The sequence below is a fragment of the Hemiscyllium ocellatum genome, chromosome 14 (genome assembly GCF_020745735.1).
Source record: "Hemiscyllium ocellatum isolate sHemOce1 chromosome 14, sHemOce1.pat.X.cur, whole genome shotgun sequence".
NCBI lineage: Eukaryota > Metazoa > Chordata > Chondrichthyes > Orectolobiformes > Hemiscylliidae > Hemiscyllium > Hemiscyllium ocellatum.
This window is the reverse complement of record NC_083414.1, coordinates 34,822,168-34,844,202: the sequence shown is the minus strand read 5'-3', so window position 1 is coordinate 34,844,202 and position 22,035 is coordinate 34,822,168. Positions and strand designations below refer to the sequence as shown.

Below are 22,035 nucleotides of genomic sequence, written 5' to 3'. Positions count from 1 at the left end.
TGTAGAGGGTGGCATGTGTATAGAATGAACTACCAGAGGATGTGGTGGAGGTTGGCACAATTACAACATTTAAAAGGTATTTGGGTGAGTATATGAATAGGAAGGGGTTAGAGGGATATGGGCTGAGTACTAGCAAATGTATTAATATTTAGAGTAAGCAACTAGTTTTTGCTGCTGCCATTTCTGCTAATTATCAATGATTAGAAATCTGAAAAGAGCAACATTCTTAATAGACGAGAGCAGGTTAACCTGACAGAAAGGGGAATTTTGTGTCTATTAATGATAGGGAGAATTCATGATTGTACCTTATGTAACGGAGCAAGTCTATTAAACAAAGGATCAGCTTACTTCAACTGGTAATGGCCGAGTATTTTATGTAAAAGTTGCAAGTTATGACAACATATTTTACATTTTACCAGAATAGTCCTCTACAGTCAGGAATTCCGTAAGTTGGATTGAATGGGACAGATCTGTATCTGGAGGAAATTGTTTGTTTTCAAAATGATGCCTAGCAAACTGCATTGTGGGCAGAATTTAGGCTTAACTTCAGTGGAGGATTGGAGGAGTTCTGCATTTGAGGTGCCACTTTTTTGGATGAGGTAGTACACTAAGTCACTGGAGGTTTCCATATTAATTCTCTCAATTGCTGAGAGGAGATGTGTCCTGGCCACTTTTTTTTCAGTGACTAACACTTAAAGGGATGATCTGATTGTTTATTTCATTGCAACTTGTGAGACTCACCACAGACTTTATGACTGATGTTGTGGGTTTCTCTTGGTTATAGACGCGCCAGTTTTCCTATCTCATACAGAATATCCTATGCTAACGCTACACTACGGTAAAGCTTAAAATTTACATCTGCTGTGTCTTGCCAGACTTACTTTGTTTCGTGGCGTATATTATTTGGTAAAACTGAAACATTGAAGAAATCAGAAATCATAATTTTAAAGTTGACAATTACTCATAATTCATCCTGGCAGCCACTTGAGGCTAACTTCCTAATTACATTGACCTTTGTGTCGGTGCACCTCCACACATCAGTACACCTCGATTAATGGTCCAAGATTAGTTCCAAGATTCCTCTTGAGTGGTGAGAAAGGTATGAGGCAGGAGAATGTGTTCAATATAAGGCTAAGGAAAATAATAAATAGATACAAGTTATTTCATGATATGAATGAGAGAATAACTGTTGAGCCAGTCACCTCTAAGGGTATTCGCCCTTATCATAAGTTTAATGAGACTCATTTAAGTGGATGGTGGGTTGCGGTGGGGTGAAGATGGGGGTTGGAAGTCATGTTCTCTAAAGAACGGAAACACTCTGCAGAAAGTAGGTCACTTAACTTTTCTAAAGAATAATTTTGTTTAGGGTGAAACTGATAAATGTTATGTAGTTAGAAATCAGTTTTATAATTTGATTTGTTTGAATTTTCATCCTGTAACGCTTGGACTTTTCTAATATAAATTGATCATCCTCAAATTCCTTTTGTTATTTCATAAATGATGATGTCATTCACCTCAGATCATATTATTATTCAGAAAGCATTCATTTTTGCACTGAATTTTACCCTTTCACACCATTGCCTAAAAGAAACAGTGTTCCAGCTATGCAATTGACTTTGTATGTGCAGAATCCCACATGTTGGTAATGAAAATAAATGTATACTCACTTAGTAGGAAGAATGGAAAAAACTTACTTTGCACTGGCAGGTTCAGATATGACTCATTTCAACTTCAATTTAACAGTTCTGTCAACAGGCTGCAGTGTAGGGTAATCTAGCAACAAGATCAATTCCACAGTTGACTTCTGCAGAGGCGTTTTGGATTAACTATTTCTCTCTCCACAGATGCTGCTGCATATATGACAGCATCTTAGACATCTTCTTGACACTCTTTGAGCAATCATAGACCTTTCAATTATGGGTTAAAAGAGACATTTTCTTAAGATACCATCCATTAACAGTCACAGTATGGAAAAGTTCATCACGTCCCAAGCAGAATGTTACAGAAACAAATTCATTTTGATGAACAAATGTTTTCATGAGCTGATATAAAGCTTTTAATTGCATTTGACAAAACTATAAACATTCATTGTTATCCTTACTTTAGTAAGTACCTTTTTTATATACACTGTCAAAGCTCATCAGAATTTCTTAAATTACAAACTTTAAACATTCAGTTTGATTGCCACATATTATCCATGATAACCTGGAACTTGTGTGATTGCTGTAGGACATGAGTGAAAAACGATAAAGGATTTTTTTCTAAAGTTAGCCATTTTTTCTCTTTTGTTATTGTTCCTCCACCACCTCCCACACCCCATTCTCCATTGTAGTTAGCATTATATATTGAGGAGGGTGATCTGCAAGCTTGCTCCAACTAATTACTGGAATAAGGATCAATGCTTTGATGTGCAGTAATGATGCCTGTGTTGTGTAATCAATTTTAGAAGCCTTGATTCTCCACTATATAGTTCAGCCAGTGTTGCTATGTTATCAGTACAACATGTAATGATGTAGAGAGTGTGGTGGGCAGGGGCATTGGGGATGTAATCAACATGCAGTGTGGGGGTTGAAGGCCGTTAAAAGCACAATGAGAATGCAAGGAACACTTTATTCAATTCAAATTCCCCATTTAGTGTGGGCGCTTCTAGAACATGATATGGTACTGCCTTACAAGCAGCACACTGGTGATACATTATTAGTCACACACCTTAAAATCACCTACTGCTATCTTAAGAATGGGAGTGATGACCATATATGGTCTGTCAAATTCCTTTGCTTGCCAGAAGTCGTCATTACTCAAGTTATCTTTTAACAAGATTGTTCTAGTTCTGAAAGGAGCAGCTGCTTACATGAAGCAGTAAGCAAAGCAACTGAATCGCATGCACTTCTTTCTATACATGTCCACTTGTAATGGGACTTGACAACAAAACAGATTTGTCAATGGCTGCGCTAATATATGGCACAAAATAAGATTACTTGCCACGTTGTAAATTACATCTTTAAAGTTCCCGAGAGTACCTAAAATCGACTTGAAGGAAAAAGGTGAATCGCTTGAACACTTAAGTGATTATCATACATTTACAATGTGCCATTTCTGAATGATAACTGCCTCTTGGACATGGACAGCATTGTAACATGGTTTAATTTCAGGTCATCTCTGTCAATGCCAACAAGTTCACCATTTCTTTAAATCTATTAATTTTTTATCATGGTCCGGGCAAATTAGGAATTTTATAATCTCCTGTTATATTGCTTTGAGAAAGGAAAAACCATCAAATATTTTTTAAAAGTAGTAAAGATGGGATCCTTACAGTTTCAAATGTTTTTAATTCTCTTTGCTCGACTTTTGATCCCTGGCATAACTTTTTACCCTTTTGATCATCTCAGGAATTTATATCTTCAATTGTCTATTTGTGTCGTGACAATTTGCTTGCAAGATGTCCAGAAACTAAGGATTTCATACAGTTCCTCAATCACTGCTATCCTCAGTTACCCACTATGGAGTCAGATATGAAGATTTCTTAAAAAACAAAAGAACTGTGAATGCTGTAAATCAGAAACAAAAGCAGAAAATGCTGGTAAAGCTCAGCGGGTCTGGTAGTATCCATAGAGGGAGATCAGAGTTAACATTTTGGGTCCAGTGAAATCGAGTTAAATTGGATTTTAAAATCTTAAGAAGTCTTTATCAACAACAAAAAATGAAGTTCCTGGAAAAAACTCAGCAGGTCTGGCAGCATTTGTGGAGAGAGATCATAATTAACATTTTGGGTCCATTGAAATCGAGTTAACTTAGATTTCTCTCTATGGATGCTGCCAGACCTGCTGAGTTTATCCAGCAACTTCAGTTTTTGTTGTTGATGAAGACTTCTTAAGATTTTTGAGAGTATTTAAATAATACATTTTTCAAAATGGGTATTCTTGTACACTGCAGTAATGTTGGTGTCAGGAAATGAATGAAGGGCTTTTCTTCTGATGAAAAGCAAAATGGACAATTTGGAAATTTGTCTGCAAACATGCATTATGCTGTGGAGGTGTTTATGTAACTGATAAGTTGTCTCTGAGACACCTCATGGCAAGCTGATCATAGAATTTTGATTCTTCATGGAAAACATGGCACAGAGTGGACAAAAGAGACTTCAGAAATCTGCTCCATATGCTATACAGAGTCTACAACTACATATTTACAAGCAACTGTTTACATTCAGAATTTCTATTCTGAATGTCTTTGTATGTAGCTTTTAATAAGTGTTGATATTGATTGGGACCACAATCTGTGGTAGTTCCCATTCTCCTATGTGGCTCTGACATGTGGACTTTCTACAGTAGACACCACGAGGTGCTGAAACAGTATCACCAAAGCTGCCGATGCAAGATCCTGTGAGTCCACTGGGAAGAAAGATGCACCAACACCAACATTCTCGACCAGGCCAACATTCCCAGCGCCGAGGGACTGACCACTCTTGATTGGCTACGATGGGCTGGGCACGTTGTCTGCACAACCAACACAAGACTTCCCAAGCAGGTGCTGTACTCCCAGCTTCAAAATGGCAGGTGAGCCCTGAGATGACAGAGGAAGCGTTTCAGTGATACCCTCAAGGCCTCATTGGCAAAGTGCAGCTTTCCTCCAGACACTTTGGAATCACTGGCTGAAGACCGTCCAAAGTGGAGGCAGGGCATCCAGGAAGGTGTCGAGCACCTTGAGACTTGCCATCTGGGCAAAAGCAGAAGTCAGTGCACTGCATCATCAACACCCCACCCAACTCTTCTTGCGACCATCTTCTGCCCCAAGTGTAGAAGTCAAATTGGATTGTACAGTCGCCTGTGGACTCACCCAGAGAGTAGAAGATAGTCATCCTGCAAGGGCCTGCCAATGATTATATAATGATAACTAGAATTTCAATGGTATATACATGTGGACAGAAGATTTCTAATATATATGGACTTTTACAAGTTCTGAGTTTAGCAATGAAAATAGGAATCATAAAAGGATGAAAAGAAGATGAGGATGATTTTTCTGCTTTGATATTTACAGCATTTCCGGATTTGTTTTCTGACAGTCCTCTTTTCCAAATGTTACCTTCTACCAAATGACGTCTCTGGGTCAGTGAAAATCAACGTTAGTCCTACTTCAGATTTTGTGCAAGGCGCCTTCAGTTTTAAAACAATTATAAGTTATAAAATTATAAAATATCAAGCACGAAAATTAACAAATATTCAGGCCCATTGTACTGTCAATCTGTTTTTGGCCAGTAGTAGTCTCTACTTGGTATATTTAAACACTGAACATGATTCAAAGTTAGTGTGTTTTATATGTTAGCGGAAGTCTGACTTTCATATTCCTGATCAATGCCAATTTAAGCAAATTGTTTTTCAAACTTTGATAAATGATCTCAAACTATTAGTTTCTTGAAATCTATATATGTGAAAATAGCCATTAATCTGTCTTTTTCAGTTAACTCATTATTTCGGACATTTTGACAAATTCCCAATGTGTTCCTTTAAAATAGGCTTCACTTCAGTCTGCCTGCATGTCCCTGTATCTGTGAAGTTAAACATCGGGAAGAAAGAACAAAATTCTTTGCATAAAGCTGCTGTTCATGATCTCAGGATACCCCAAAGCGCTTCACAATTAAATAAACTGTGTTTGAAATGTGAAAATAGAGGAAATATAGAACCCAGTTTGCACATAGCAACATCTGACAAATTACATTGTTCAGCTAAATGCTCACTGTGTTGTTAGTTCAGTGTTAAATATTGGTTTATGTTTCCTTTCCCTCACTTCAATGGCATGGCTCTGAATTATGATATAGTGGGCCCTAACTTATTGTGAAAAAGCAGTAACTAAAGGTTTGACATTACAGTAAATAATTTACTGTCCAAATAATTTGGAATAATTAAAATCCTGATTATATTAAAAATCCTTCCTGTTCAGTCATTCCTCACATTTTAAGTGGACAAAAGGTGATGTCTGCATAAATTAGCAAATGTTTTGAAAGAATCCTAGCTAACAACATCACCAAGCAGCAAAGTTTTAATCAAATGACAAATTAAAGGTTGTCAGGAACTTAATTAATTTGTCTGCTCACATTTAAAATACAGTGGAGATTTGTAATCCTTCAAACCCATTTACATGATCTGTTTAGGTTTTTGGGCAAGTCATGGGGAGGAGTCCATGAGACTGTTAGCCAAATTAACGTTTGATGGAGCCAAGACGAGACAAACACTTGGGGCAAAATCTTCTCATTCAAAATCTTAAATGATATGACCATGGCAAGACGTTTAGAGAAATCTGGTGAGATGTTGAGCAAGGACCATTTCAACGTTGAGAACAAAATGTCCCATTTTCCAACCAGTTGTTGAACAGCAAACCTAGATTGTTGCTAGCAAGCAGCTACCGATCTATTAGCATTCATTCTCAATCATTAGCAATATTTAGTCTTGCCTCATTAATATACAATTACCCATTCTACCGCCTGCCGAATAGAAACTAGAAGCTGAGAATTCCTGATGTGAAAGCCAGAACAGTGAGCTGACGAATCCGGGTCCGGACCTCCAGCTTGGACACGTGGCATGAGTATTTCAGAGCACACTTCATGGACAGCAGCTTCATGCACTCCATGTCCATGGAGCTTCGTTCAAAGATGCAGACGTGTTGCTGTATAGCACTGTGCTACTGTCAACCTCTGACCTGCACCATGTGCCAGCAGCCTATGCAATCAGCATATTGCAAGTACTTCAACCAAATGTGGCTCAAAGTATAATGGATAGTTAAGCCAAAAGAAACACCCTCCAGTCAGGGTGACATGGCACATTAAGTTGAAGACAGTCTCCAATATCAGTCCAAGGGCTTGAACACAGTCACTCAACAGCTCACAGTCACTGCCAGAACCCTCCCTTTGGGGATGTGGAGCCAGTTGTCCAGCATCCCATTATCCAACTTGCCCCTTTCTGCACTAATGTAGGCTGTTTTCTCTTGGAATGAGACATGGGGAGAGATGGAGGGCAATGAAAGTGGATGGCACGGATGATGGTGCTGGTGTAGGTGGATAAAAAGTGGTGAGGCGTGTAGAGTGAGTGAGTAAGCAGCACAGGGGCCATGCAGGTTTAGCAGTATGGGGATTGGAATAGGTAAGGGTGAATGAGGGAAGGTGATGTGAGAGTGGCAGATCATGAGCCTTGGTGGGATATGGGTGCAGAAGAACAGATAAGAAAGTTAGAGTAAGGTGGCAGAGAGAGAAGATGGTGACACTTACTGTGATAGACCAGAAAAGGTCTGGTTCTTCCTCTGGATGGTTGAATCCAGATGGGTCATACTGACCCAGTGGCGACTTTGAACCAGGCCAACATGGAGTGGAGTTATGGCCTCCTCAGCCTTTCTCTTTACCATCATACCTTCCAGCGGATTAAGAAGGTAAACAGGATGCTTTTCAACCAGGCTGCTTTGTCTTAGATGCTATCATGCTTTATCAGTATTGGAGTCACAATAGTAAGTGGGCAGTATCTAATCACACCTTTTACTTGAGATTTGTTGAAAGTAGAATTTTAGGAGACAGGAGTCAGTTGTTTGACCACAGAATTCCCAACCTCTGACCTAGTTTTGTAGCTACAGTATTTATATGGCTGGTCCATTGACTTTAGAGGCAATGATAAGAGAATCTCTAAATGAATTGGCATAGAACTTCAAGGGGAGGTGGTTGAATTCCCATTTAGAGTCACAAAGTTGTGCAGCATGGAAACAGATCTTTCAGTACAACTCATCCATGCCGACTAACTATCCTAAATTAATTTAGTCCCCATAGCCAGCATTTGGCCCATATCCCTCTAAACCCTCTCTATTCATATAACCATCCGGATGCCTTTTAAATATTGTTTTTGGATCAACCTCCACCAGTTCCTCTGGCAGTTCATTCCAGACATGCATCACCTTCTGCATGAAAAAGTTGTCCCTTAGGACCCTTTTAATTTTTTTCTCCTCTCACCTTAAACCTGTGCCCTCTATTTTTGGATTTCCCCACTCCGAGGAAAAGACCTTGGAGATTCACTCTATCCATGCCCCACAAGATTTTATAAACCTCTGTAAGGTTACCTTTCAGCCTCTGATGCTCCAGGGAAAATGGCTTCAGCCTTTTCAGCCTCTCCTTACAGCACAGCCCTGGCAACATCCTTGGTAAATCTTTTCTGAATTCTTCCAAATTTCACAAAATCTTTCCTAAAGCAGGGAGACCAGAATTGCATGCAGTATATGAAAAGTTGCCAAACCAATGTTCTGTACAAACCATGCCGCAACATGACCTTCCAACTCCTATATTCAATTCACTGACCAATAAAGGCAAGCTTACCAACCACTTTCTACACTATCTTGTCTACTGTCACTCCACGTTCAAGAAACAATGAACTTGCACTCCAAAGTCTCTTTGTTCAGCAACAGTCTGCAGGACCTTACCATTAAGTATATATGTGTCCTGTCCTGATTTGCCTTTCCAAAATACAGCAACTTACTTTTACCTAAATTAAACTCCATCTGCCACTCTTCCACCCCATGGCCCATCTGACCAAGATCCCACTGTACTTTGAGGTAACCTTTTTCACTGTCCAATTCACCTCCAATTTTGGTGTATGTCTCAAACTTACTAACTATACCTCCTATGTTCACATCCAAATCATTTATATAAATGACAAAAAGCAGTGGACCCAGCACAATCCTTGTGACACACCACTGGTCATAGGTCTCCAGTCTGAAACGCAACCCTCCACCACCAACGTCTACCTTTTACCTTAGAGCCTGTTCTGTATTCAAATGGATAGTTCTTTCTTTATTCCATGACCTCTAATCTTGCTAACCAGTCTACCATGAGGAACTTGTTGAACACCATACTGAAGTCTATATAGATCACATCTACTGCTCTGCCCTCATCAATCCTTTTCCATATTTCTTCAAAAAACTCAATCAACTTAGTGAGACACGATTTCCCATGCACAAAGTCATGTTGACTATCCCCAGTCAATCCTTGCCTTATCAAATATATGTAACTCCTATCTGTCAAGATTCCCACCAATGTCAGGCTCACTCGTCTATAATTCCCTGGCTTTTCATTATCACTTTTCTTAAATAGTGGCACCACATTAGCCACCCTCCAACATGTCACCTATGACTATTGATGAGACAAATATGTCAGCATGGGGGCCCAGCAATCACTTCCCTAGCTTCCAATAGAGTTTTAGTGTGCACCTGATCAGGTTCCGAGGATTTATCCACCTTTATGCATGTTGAAACATCTAGCACCTCTTCCTCTGTAATATGGACATTTTTCAAGATGTTGCTATTTATTTCCCCAAATTCTATATTGTCCATATCCTTCTCCATGGTAAACACCTGAGGCAAAATACTCATTTAGTATCTTACTCTATCTCCTGCAGTTTCACACCGAGGCAGCCTTGCTGATCTTTAAGGGGCCCTATTCTCTCCCTAGTTACCCTGTTGTCCCTTTGAATTCCCTTAACACTATTTGTCAAAGCAACTTGTTGAGGAATGTTGTTGTATGGCATTTGAGCCCCAGTGTTACTTACCACATGTCAATCCAAGCCTGCATGTTGTTCAGGTCTTCCTGCATCTGAATATGGACCAATGGCAGGTGGAATTGAAAATGATCACACATAGTACCAAATATAAGAAGAAATAATGGTGAACATAAGTTATTTTTATTTGGTCATTGAGTGTCCCACTCCGAACTGATCTGGAAATGTAGAAGCAAAAACAGAAATAGCTGGAAAAACTCATGTTGGGTCTATGGACCCTTCAGAATTCATGCTGATTGATGGATTATTTGTAAACTTTAAATCTATTATCTGATGATTGGAAACAATTCTGACATTAACTGCTCTGTTTTTATCACTTTTGTTTCCCAGGCCTACCTTACAGCAAGGTAGCACCTCCTCCCTACTTTCTGCAGTCAGTGGCTGGAATTTCAAGGGGGTAAGTTATCATGAACATGGCTACACTTGGTTATGAGATGGATTCCATTACTACCACCCCTTTCAAATGCTCCAGTGAATTAGTTGGAAATATATTGCTGTTATTCAAGCAGAACATTATTCATGAAGCAAAATCTCAAAATGAAGTACATGACTAGTTAATTGGGTGTTGGGGTGTTGATTGAAGGGGGAATAAGTTGCTTATCTTTCAAATGGTGTTTCAAAATCCTTCTCTTCCTCTTGAATCAGTGTAACAGTAAGGTAGTCAACTTGATATTACGTGTATGATTTCAGATAAACCTGTATTCCTTTAATATTGCATTGGCCAACATTAATAGGACCCAACTTTTTACTCTCTCTGCAGAATGCTTTGACATAAGCCATCAAGCTAAAAAGTCAACAGTTAAGTTTACGGCCATGCTCATTTATCTCTCTTTAATTTTAGATCATGACAGGTCATTGATGTTCAAATTTGGGATTTACTCAGCAATGATACAATTGTGCTAAGAACAATAATCTTATTTTCCAAACGTCCAGGCTACATCAAAATTGGCAAAATGCAGCTTGATTGTCTGGGCATTGTGGGTCAGATAGCCAAGGATCAAGGATCCAAGGGCAGAACTTTTGGTACAATTACTTTCAACGATGAATTCAAGTTCTGAAATGAGGCTTGAAACCCGTAATCTTCTGATTTAGATTTAGGCACTACTTAAAGAGTGAAGCTGACACGTAAAATCAGACATGTTTTACAAAACCCAAGTGCACTTGCCAACATACTTCTGTATTAACTCTCTCCATTCACTTCCAAAGTACCTCTCTTAGATATTAATTGGTATAGTTAGGCTTTGGGTAACGCAGGGGAAAGTAAACAGGATTTTTTCACCTCATGTAACCCATGAGAGAGATTGGGCACATGAATACCGAATGAGATGTTAACCACAATAAATGAACAAGCTGACATCTACATAGAACATAGAACATAGAAGGATACAGCGCAGTACAGGCCCTTCGGCCCTCGATGTTGCGCCGACCGAATCCTACCTAACCTATACTAGCCCAATAACTTCCAAATGCCTATCCAATGCCCGCTTAAATGACCATAAAGAAGGAGAGTTCACCACTGATACGGGCAGGGCATTCCATGAACTCACAACCCGCTGTGTGAAGAATCTACCCCTAACATCTGTCCTATACCTACCACCCCTTAATTTAAAGCTATGTCCCCTAGTAACACCTGACTCCATTAGCGGTAAAAGGTTCTTAGTATCTACCCTATCTAAACCCCTAATCATCTTATACACTTCTATCAGATCTCCCCTAAACCTTCTCTTCTCCAATGAGAACAGCCCCAAGTGCCTCAGCCTTTCCTCATAAGATTTTCCTACCATTCCAGGCAACATCCTGGTAAACCTCCTCTGCACTCGTTCTAAAGCTTCCACATCCTTCCTATAGTATGGCGACCAAAACTGCACACAATACTCCAGATGAGGCCGCACCAGAGTCTTATACAACTGCAACATGACCTCAGGACTCCGGAACTCAATTCCTCTGCCAATAAAGCCCAGTACACCATATGCCTTCCTCACAGCACTATTTACCTGGGTGGCAACTTTCAGAGATCTGTGTACATGGACACCAAGATCCCTCTGCTCATCCACACTACCAAGTAGCCTACCATTAGCCGAGTAATCCATCATCTTGTTATTCCTACCAAAGTGAACGACTTCGCACTTAGCTACATTGAATTCCATTTGCCACATTTCCGCCCAGCTCTGCAACTTATCTATATCCCGCTGTAACCTACCACTTCCTTCCTCACTATCCACAACTCCACCGACTTTTGTGTCATCCGCAAACTTGCTTACCCAGCTTTCAAGTCCTTCCTCTAGATCATTTATAAAGATAACAAAAAGCAATGGTCCCAAAACAGATCCTTGTGGTACACCGCTAGTAACTGCGCTCCAAGATGAACATAATCCATCAACTACTACCCTCTGTCTCCTTCCAGCCAGCCAATTCCTAATCCAAACCTCTAATGTATCCTCAATGCCATACCTCCGAAGTTTTAGCATTAGCCTACCATGGGGAACCTTATCGAACGCCTTACTAAAATCCATATACACAACATCTACTGCTTTACCCTCATCCACTTCCTTGGTCACCTTCTCAAAGAACTCAATAAGGTTTGTGAGGCACGACCTGCCCTTCACAAAACCATGCTGGCTATCCCTGATCACGTTATTCCTACCCAGATGTTCATAAATCTTATCCCTTACCATTCTCTCTAAGACTTTGCCCACCACTGAAGTCAGACTCACTGGCCTATAGTTGCTAGGGCTATCCCTACTCCCTTTCTTGAACAATGGGACCACATTCGCTATCCTCCAGTCCTCTGGTACTATTCCTGTTGACAACGACGACATAAAAATCCAGGCCAATGGCTCTGCTATCTCCTCCCTAGCTTCCCATAGGATCCTGGGGTAAATGCCATCAGGCCCAGGAGACTTATCTATATTCATCCTTTCCAATATTCCCAAAACCTCTTCCCTGCATATTTCCAGGGCATCCATTCTAATTATTTGTGATTCCATATTCACATCAGCAACAGTGTCCTGTTCCTGAGTGAATACTGATGAAAAGTACTGATTTAATGTCTCTCCAATCTCCTCCGCCTCCACACAGGAAAATCTTTTAAAAACATTTGCATAGATTCAGGTTAAGTAGGACATGACTAAATATATCTATGATTCATCTCAAGTTTGGATGCTGTTTCAACCAAATACTTAGGTTCAAATGGGTGGAAAGTTACCAATGTCTTATGAGAGTGACTGCTTTCAGCAGGAAAGGAAAGAGAAATGGGAATCATGTCCACTCTGACTAGATATTCCAGCTAGATATTAAATTACACAAAGAGTTGACGTGCATATGATCATGTTAAATACAACTCAGAGCAATGTTTTATTCTGCAACAAATAAACTATACTGGACTTAACAGGTGATATCTATATATTATAGATAAATATATTATGAAAGCTTAATCTTGCATTATTCCCCAGCTTTTCCTGGTAATGCCAAATAAGTATGATGAGTGAGAACTTTATAGTCTTAACTGTTGTTCAGAGACAGTGGTGTCCTCTTCATCCACTCTGCTTCATTCATATTTGATGTGAGTGTTATTCAATTGGCATGTTTATGGTTTCACTTGAATCTAGTCTTCAACAATAGACCTTCGACACTTAGTAGGCCTTTGAAACAGAAAATGGGCTGAAATATTATGAAACGTTTGTACTTCCAATGCAACACTGCCACAGTTTGCAAAAAGAAGGATATTGTGAGAGCTGCGTTCTGATCTGTCGATGCCCTTGTTTGCTGATATCCTAACGTAACTGTTTCCACATGTTTAAAAAAAAAACTCAGTAAATGATTCTTCACATTGGAGTTAGTTCTAGAAGTAGGGTCAGTTTGTCAGTATAAAATTGTTGCTGAGTTTGAATCTAGTCCAGGGCTGCATGACATCCATGTGAGGGTGATCATTTCAACACCAGGGAAATGTAGATGCTTTAGGCACCACATGAAAGGATCTTTGTCTTTTCCTGTCACCGCAGTGCTGCCCCTGAAAACCCTGAACTACAGCCAGTGAGGTTCTGAGAGGTTCTTTGAGGTCCTGAGACAGCAGCTGTTTTTGTGCATGTTTAAATGGAGCTTGTGCCACATGTTGTGCTAATAACACATGATGGGAGGGGAGTTACATTTTCTTCCTACCCTTTGGAAAAGGCACTAGTTAATTTGAATTCAAGTTTATAGACAATCTACGAAAAGAAAAGTAACACTCTTAAAGAAACTCTCAAATTGTGAGTGTGAATGATATATTTGAAGGTGCGTTGATATATGTGCTACAAGTGCAATATCAAGAGAGATCATTGCTTACACTGTAATTAGATATGTTATGAAGAAACCAAGACTACTGACTGGTCCGATAAGGCAGTATATTTGTTTGCTAGAAAGCTTCTGGCATTAGACTGAATCATTTCTGCTTTTTACCTGAAGTGAAGTCTTTTGTGTATGACCAAAATACTTCAAATCTTCACTTTGAGGATCAAACTTCACCGAGTGCCTCTGTTCAGCGTAGCTTTTCATGTCAATGACTATTTTCTTTTAATCATACTCCAATTAAAATTGGCAGAATCTCACAAGGAATGCTCCACCTGTGAAGTCGATGTGTTGCTGTAAAGTTGCATGAGGAAACATTAGACTTGATGGCCTGGAAATAAAGATGAAATGACAAAAGTGCACCAGAATGTAAATCCAAGTAGCAGCCTCCTCGCCAGGGAATTGAACCCCAGTCTCCCACGTGACAGTCAGGGATACTAACCACTATACTAACAAGGAAATGACCTGATGAAGGGCTTTTGCCCAAAATGTCGATTTTACTGTTCCTCTGATGCTGCTTGAACTGCTGTGCTTTTCCAACACCACTCTACTCCAGATTCTGGAGTATCCAGCATCTGCAGTCATTGTTTTTACCTGGAAATAAAGATGAAAATGTTCACTACCTCTACTGAGAAAATGTTGTAGGTAAAGGAAATAATGGTGACCACTTTCATTCGATATGTGTGGTTGGCATACAGACTTTATCATTTGGCTCATTTGTGGTTCAGTGTTTTCCTCATATCTTGGGTTTCTCGCTCTCCATTTTACTCATTACATAGATTCTGCTAGTTTCTCCTCAAAGTGCAAAGTTTGGGACTTATTGCTTTTGCCTTGCTAATTTGCCAACCCATATGACTTTATTTGTAGAAAGGCCCTTACCTGAAATATTAACTTACTTATTCCATTCAGAAATTCTGACTAATCAACTGAATATTCCATTTTTTTTAATTTGAGGAAATCTTTCCTATAAATAAACAAAATCCTTCTTTAAAAATCACACAATACCAGGTTATAGTCCAACAAGTTTAATTGGAAGCACTAGCTTTCAGAGCACTGCTCCTTCATCAGGTGGTTGTGGAGTACCACCTGACGAAGGAGTGGTGCTCCGAAAGCTAGTGCTTCCAATTAAACCTGTTGGACTATAACCTGGTATTGTGTGATTTTTAACTTTGTACACCCCAGTCCAACACCAGCATTTTCAAAAAATCCTTCTTATCCACTTTGTGAACTCCAAGTCAACCTTCATCTATTCTCTCTATTTATCTGCATCTTTTAATGAACTCTTTTAAGAGATGCAAGGCTCTTTTACAGAACATAATCTACCATAAACCAGTGTCTTATTTCATTATTACAAATAATTCTTGTGAAATATCAGTAATACATAAGAGGTCAAATTTTTCATCTAGTTGACAACCTCTCTGTACAGCTATATCTGGCCCTGGCATTATAATGTGCTGTGAGAAAGCCAAGATGGTTTGTCAGATTTGGTGGACTAAGTGGTTGGTTTTAAAGCTTTGCTGATCATGACCAAAAGATTTGATCATATAAAGGAGAATTGCCTATTTTGAACGACAAATCTAAAACAGGATTGTTCGAAAGGAGTGAAAATGTACAAATAAATTGAAAACTGTGTGAGGTCCAAATTTATGGCTGCAAGAAAGTCCTACCTCAAGTCTGAGCTGCAGTAAGAAGCTTCAGGCTTTAAGGTGGAATTCAGACAAATCTCAATTTCACTTTTTTCTTCTTGGAACTGAGTTGATGATCTCCATTGACTCTTTAGCATGATCTGTTACCTCCAACTCTTTTTGTTTTGTACATTCAATCGGAAGAGGAATGAGATACTTTAAAAGAACATTAAGAACAGGAGGCCTAACCCCTGTTTCATTATTTCTATCTCTGTGTTGGATCCCCAGATTGGTCTCACCCTCGGCAAGAAATTTTGCAGCAATATTAAAGGACAGACACCTAGGAAAACAGGTCTCCTTGCTTTTTCCCTCTTCTGCTTGAGAAAATGTTTCTGATTTATAGGAATTCATATTATTTCTTATGTTACATGAAGAACTGGATTTTGTGCAGTTTAAAGTATTTTGGATGAAGCATTAATCTGGTTTCATCTGGTTTACTCACAACCATTAATTATTCGTTACAGCAGATGTGATCAAATGAGTACTTCCTGGATATAATTGATGTTGGTTCATTCATTATATTACAAAGCTTATTAATGCAGAAACGTCTCAATTCAATGCTACATATTGCTGAATGAAGTGAGATGAGCAGCAGAGAGTTGTTGAAAGTCAGCAAACTAACAATGCTCCTTACTCTGCTGAAATTGTGTTCAACAGTTTAAAATGTATTTGACATGTTTACAAATGGGATTAATGTGGATTTCACCAGTTTCTTCCCCCCCCCGCCCCTTCCCGGCCACCTTTTCCCAGTCCCAAGCCTCCATCTCAGCATCAACCTCTTGACCTGTCCATCGTCTTTCTCATCTATCTGCTGCACCCTCCTCTCCGACCTCTCACCTCTCAAACCTCCAGCTACCTATTGCATTCTCAACTACCTTTCTGCCAGCCCCGCCCCCTCCCATTTATCTCTCAGCACCCCGGCTCATGAGCCTCATTCCTGATGAATGGCTTTTGCCTGAAACGGTGATGTTGCCTGACCTGCTGTGCTTTTCCATCACCATGCTCTCGACTCTGATCTCCAGCATCTGCAGTCCTCACTTTCTCCTCCTTCATGTTTAGAAACCTGTGTAGATGCACCTATTCCTGAGCTATACATTGTCTGAACTATCAGTTGAGTTAGAATTAGATTTTATTGTCACATGTACTCAAGTACTCAACTAGATGAAAAATGGACAGTCACCATTCTTCGGCATCATCATGGTCATGAAACCAGAATCTCAGAAAAAAAACCCAGCAAAAATAAAGAAAATCAAAACATTAGAAAAACATCCAGATCTCAAAGTCTCAGACTTTTTCCATAAATGTGTTTGGAACCACTGATAAAGATGACTGGGCCTATCCACACCTGAAGCCTTGGTCAGCCTGCGAGACTCACAGCATTTGCTGGGAGGAGAATCCTTTTCCTGTCACTGCTTCTGATCACTGGGAGGAGCTTTGCCACAGTTGCCACACCGCCAGCCCTGAATACCAGGAGGGCATCCTTACTGCCACCTCCAGTCACCAGAAGGAGCCTCATTTGCAGCCACTGCCACCTCAGACCCTGGGATACTGCCACCATTCCACGCACAGTCCTCTCTCACTGCTGTGCCAATTAAGCTGCCACAAAAGGCTTTAAAGAAAAGAAAAACAAGAGGAAAAAAAAGAAAAAGAGCAGAAGTTAAAATTAAACAAAAGAAAGAAAGCAGACAGGAGTGTTCAAGCCCTGAGCTCAGGAGCCCGCTCACAGCCTTGCTCCTCTATCATCATCATCACCTCAATTCTTCCTATACTTATATAAAACTAAAGGATTTGAGTTGTGTTCAAACATTCCTCTCACTACAGGACAATGACATTTTTAAGTCAGGTAGGTAAGCCCTGATTTTAACTTGGAGCCAGAAATCAGTCAGATGGAGGCTGAAGCTAGTAGAAAACTGTTCTGACCTGAGCAATGTAATGCCTGAATTATTGTAAATCCTGACCACTGCCCGCATGTCTTAAGATGGCCACCAAAAATCTGAGTAGTGACAATTGGCCAATGGGCAGAAACAAAGGACCATGCAGGAAGCTATGTTTGGAGAATAAAGATGCCCTCTATGGAACTCATGCATTGAAGATATTTGGGAGGGACCTTATGATTTGCACAGGGTGGTGAGTGGAGGCAATAATCCATGTCAGCAGGTACTTAAGTTTTTCCTGTGGAGAGTAAGAGAGCACTCTTGTGCCTCTGGCCTTACAAGGGACTTATTAAATAATTTGCTGTTTGGGCCCAATCTGGCCCCAACTCCTCGTGCACATAATATCACAAGACAGGAAGATCACAGTTTCAGTTGAGTCACTGCTTAAAGTGGTAAATACTGGCTGTGCTTTTCCAGCGTCACACTTTTTGACTCTGATCTCCAGCACCTGCAGTCCTCCCTTTCTCCCTGTATCATGCTATATTCATGTCAGTTTTTATGTATAATTTGGAAGGCTTATTTAAAACTATTAGTAACTTATCATATTTACAAACAAATTTATTCTCACAACAAAGCAGAAGTATCAATCACATTGACATTTTTTTTGCTAAAGTTGATCGAATGTTTTTAAAATCTGTCTAAAGGATTGTCGCACTTTCTAGCAAAATGTACTATTCAAAATTTTATGTGGAATTATTATCAAACTCTTTTTCAGCTTTCATTTGGATTTCAATTTAAATCTGTCTAGTTCTGTGTTTGCTGCCTATTTCTTTCTTTTATAGTTTGCTTAGTAACAGAGTTGGTTGGTGTTGTCAGACATTGGTACTGTAAATGTGAGTATTTTGGTTGAAAATTTAACCAAAAACAAAATAGAAAGCACAAGGACATCTATCTCCTTTTCCTTCCATGTTAATTCTTGCTTCCTGTTATTGTATTAGACAAGAAAACAAAATCTTGCTCCATTGACTAAAAACAGAGATGAGAGTTTGATGGGTCTGTACCTTAATGGAACAAAAGAAAATGTTTAGGAATTACACCAAAGAGGGAACTCAATAATGTTTTTGTTTCAGACTGAATGTCATGATGCAGATCAATACATCAAACTTCTCAAATTTAGAATTTTTAACAGAAGCAAATGCCACGGCCCAATGTTGCTGTGTTTCTGTATTCATAAAAATTGTTGTTGTTCACTATTGAATGACTGTGAGGCTAACAAACTCTTAACAGCTACAAGATTAATTGATCTAAACCTCCATCCTACATTTCCATCATCTTATTAATGTTATAAAGGCAGTATTCTGATGGAAAAAAATGGCCTTCTTTATTGCTGTATTATTGATCAAAATATTAAATTATTATGCACATTTACATTCAAATGCCACATTCAATGCTGCACTGCAGTCAAATATTCAGTAAAAATGTTCTGATTCATCATTTACATGGAGAGCAATAGCAAATATGCTTGTTGAAGTTCTGGAATCTAGAAACCAAAAGTGTGATTATTTCAAACTCCTGGAACCAGAAGATGTAACAGAGCAGTAACAGTTCTCTCTGAGTAAGATCCAAATATTTTAGATTGATTCAGTTTGAATTAGATTGAGAAAAATTAACCTGAATCAGTGCCAAACAAAGCTATGGAAAGGGTCCGGAGAAAACTGAAACGATTGCCTTTTCTGACTATAATGAGTTTTTTTTAAAATGAAGATGTGTGTATTTAAAAGCCTTGGTATTTTATATGGTAAATTTAAATTTTAAACAGCAGCAAGTGTTTATGGGTTTAAATAAAGACCATTATCTATTCATTCCTAAAGTCTGGCCATTTTTCTGTGGACACACACGCTATGATTCACATGCAGATACAGACACACTCGGGCAGACACCTGTGCACATGCAGACACGCACAGACACACGCTTGCATGGACACACGTGGACAGACATACACATTAAAGTTCAAGAGACTAGAGCACTTTTACAAGTTATAAATAAAAGAGTAGTTATTGGCCAATGTGTTTGGCTTATTGTAGAAAAAGCTGTCTTTCTGGATGATTTGAAGGTGGCATTTTCAGTCCAAAAACGTAGTTTATGTGGTTTTGACAGCCTTGGATTGCAGTATTCTGCTGAAGCAATGAATGTTCAGCAGTAAATGATGGTAGTTTCCTTACCAGGAGGTCAGGTTTCATTACAGGGGATTTCGCTTAGAAGTTAGTCTGAAAGACTTTTGCAGATGTGGCAGCCTTCAAAAAAAGGTATTGCTGTAATTGCCTAGGTCTGTGGTTGATATTCTGAAGTGCTGTACTTTGCAGAATGGCTGTATCTATCTGGTTCCTTGGATAATAAAGGATTTTGGTATCAAAGGCCAATGTCACTTAGATTATTGATTGTTACCGCCTACCCAGAATGGCTTTAGTTGAAAAGCTATTGCTATCCGATGGATAACTGGATTTGTGTCATTCCCTTTTGTTAAGGTCTGGAAGCCCAATTATTCTGAAACAATGGCTGATGTCAAACGACAGGAGGTCTGCATCATTGAAGGACTGAATTCCTGAAAAGAGGAGTTCAGTTCAGAGCATTTTGAAAGCATGAAGTAGTTTGTGTTGAATTTGCAGAATCTTGTTCATCTCAGTTCCAGAAGCTTCCATACAAACTTAATTCATTTTTTAAGTAATGAATAGGACATACCTTCACTGGAACTGGGCATAGAAGAGAAAAAAGTAATCAAGTGAAAACGAAATGGCCACTCGTCACACAGGTGACGGCTATGATGAATTCAGGATATGATGATATTGTACAGGCCTTAGCAAACAGAAGTGCAGACTGACATTCAGTAGCTTTCTAAAAGACACCTCTGAAGAGAAAAGATACATCCTTTTGTGGGCAGGTGAGGGCAAGTCAATTTCTTAATAGCTGGGAGATGGGTCAAGATATCAGATAAGCACTTTTGTCAAAAAATGCATGCAACTTCGATCAAAGTCAGATCATCAAACCTGCTGATAAGTATGACAAGAACTCAGTCAGATTGCTGACCACTTCTTACCAAAATAGAGAAATGCAGCCAGTGAAAGTAAGTCAGTTCATCTGGAGTTCTACATGACATCAAGTTTAAAATGATTTATTTGAAAAGACCAGATTCATAGTATTACAGGCTATCAGCACTGCCAGAGCACAAGTAGAAATTAAAGCACTGATGACATACATGACTAACCTTCAGTTAAGTCCATAGAAAGGCAGCAGGGTTGATGAAGTGAAAGAGTACCAAAGGAATGCACATCAGACAGGGAGAAGATACATTAGTACTGTGGATGCTACACAACTTCACAGACAGAAGGGAATCAAATGCAGAGGCCAGGGAAAGTCCTGGAAAAGGATGCGCAGAGCAAAGAAATAAAATGGTAAACAAGTTACCAGAAACTGAGCAACTCAGTGAATGGAAATACACCAAAATATTCATATCCTGGAAGATGGTAATGAGTTTGAGAACATAGTAGATATGGGAACTATATATTGTGTGAAATATGGGATGCTTACCTTCGTTGGGTGAGGTATTGAATGCATTGGTAGAGATGTAATGTTGGAACTGTGTGAATGCTGGTTAGACTACAGCTTTGTGTACAGTTGTGGTCACCATGTTACAGAAAGGACATAATTGCACTGGAGAAAGCACAGAGGAGATTTACAAAATTTTGCCAGGGCTTGAACATTACTGGTATTAGGAAAGATTGGATATGCTAGGGTTGTTTCCTTAATGCAGACAAATTTATTGTACAATGTAGCTGACTTCACCAACCCCTGGACTACAGTGCAGTAACTGCCAGCAACACTAGGCACAGGCCTTTGATGTCCTGCTACCTTCTGTCTTTGTGACAAGCACCTCTTGTAGGATAGTTAAAAGCATTGGGGAAGATTAACAATGAAGATCTCAAGTGGCACCGAACAGCTCATGTAAGAGATCTTGTGGGATCACCCAGAGGGGATTTTAACATTATGTATGCAAGCTATGAAATACTAGGGAGAAGGGAGTAGAAAGAATTCATTAGAATGGTAGGAGACTGCTTGGAGTATAAACAGAAGTACAGATAAATTAGGCAGAATGGCCTACTTCAGCGCAGTGGATTCTTTAAAGAATTTGTATTTATAAAATATTTTAAAAATAATTAGATATGAACTCCAATCTCCCTAAACCATAATGTTAAGCAGAAAATCAAGTAGCTTTAATTTTTCAGCTCTTAATGCAATTGTTTGTGAGCAGGGCTTCAAAGAAAGGGATGAACATGTGGTTGCTATGCGATCATGTCTAAACTCACTGAGCTGCATTCTAATCTCACCATACTCCCTATAAAGTATACCTGTTCACATGTCTGAAAACAGCCAGTGTAAGATAATTCATGTAATGCTGGTAGTGACAACACTGTGAAGTTCCAAGTTCTGCCTCCTTGGGCCTAACTAATTGCTTGCAATTTCAGAATGTTTGCTGAATTCATGTTTTACTTCCGGAGGCTCGACTGCCCCGACTTG

At 39.3% G+C, this 22,035-nt stretch overlaps 1 protein-coding gene across 2 annotated transcripts in view; it reads left to right on the top strand.

Moving 5' to 3' along the window:
* arhgef3 (Rho guanine nucleotide exchange factor (GEF) 3) overlaps positions 1-22,035 on the top strand; it is a 326,424-nt gene that overhangs the window by 97,970 nt on the left and 206,419 nt on the right. For both annotated transcript variants that reach the window (XM_060835599.1, XM_060835598.1), the window contains exon 3: positions 9,909-9,975. In XM_060835599.1, coding sequence (XP_060691582.1) covers positions 9,909-9,975 — 67 coding nt within the window. The remainder of the gene's footprint in view (positions 1-9,908; positions 9,976-22,035) is intronic.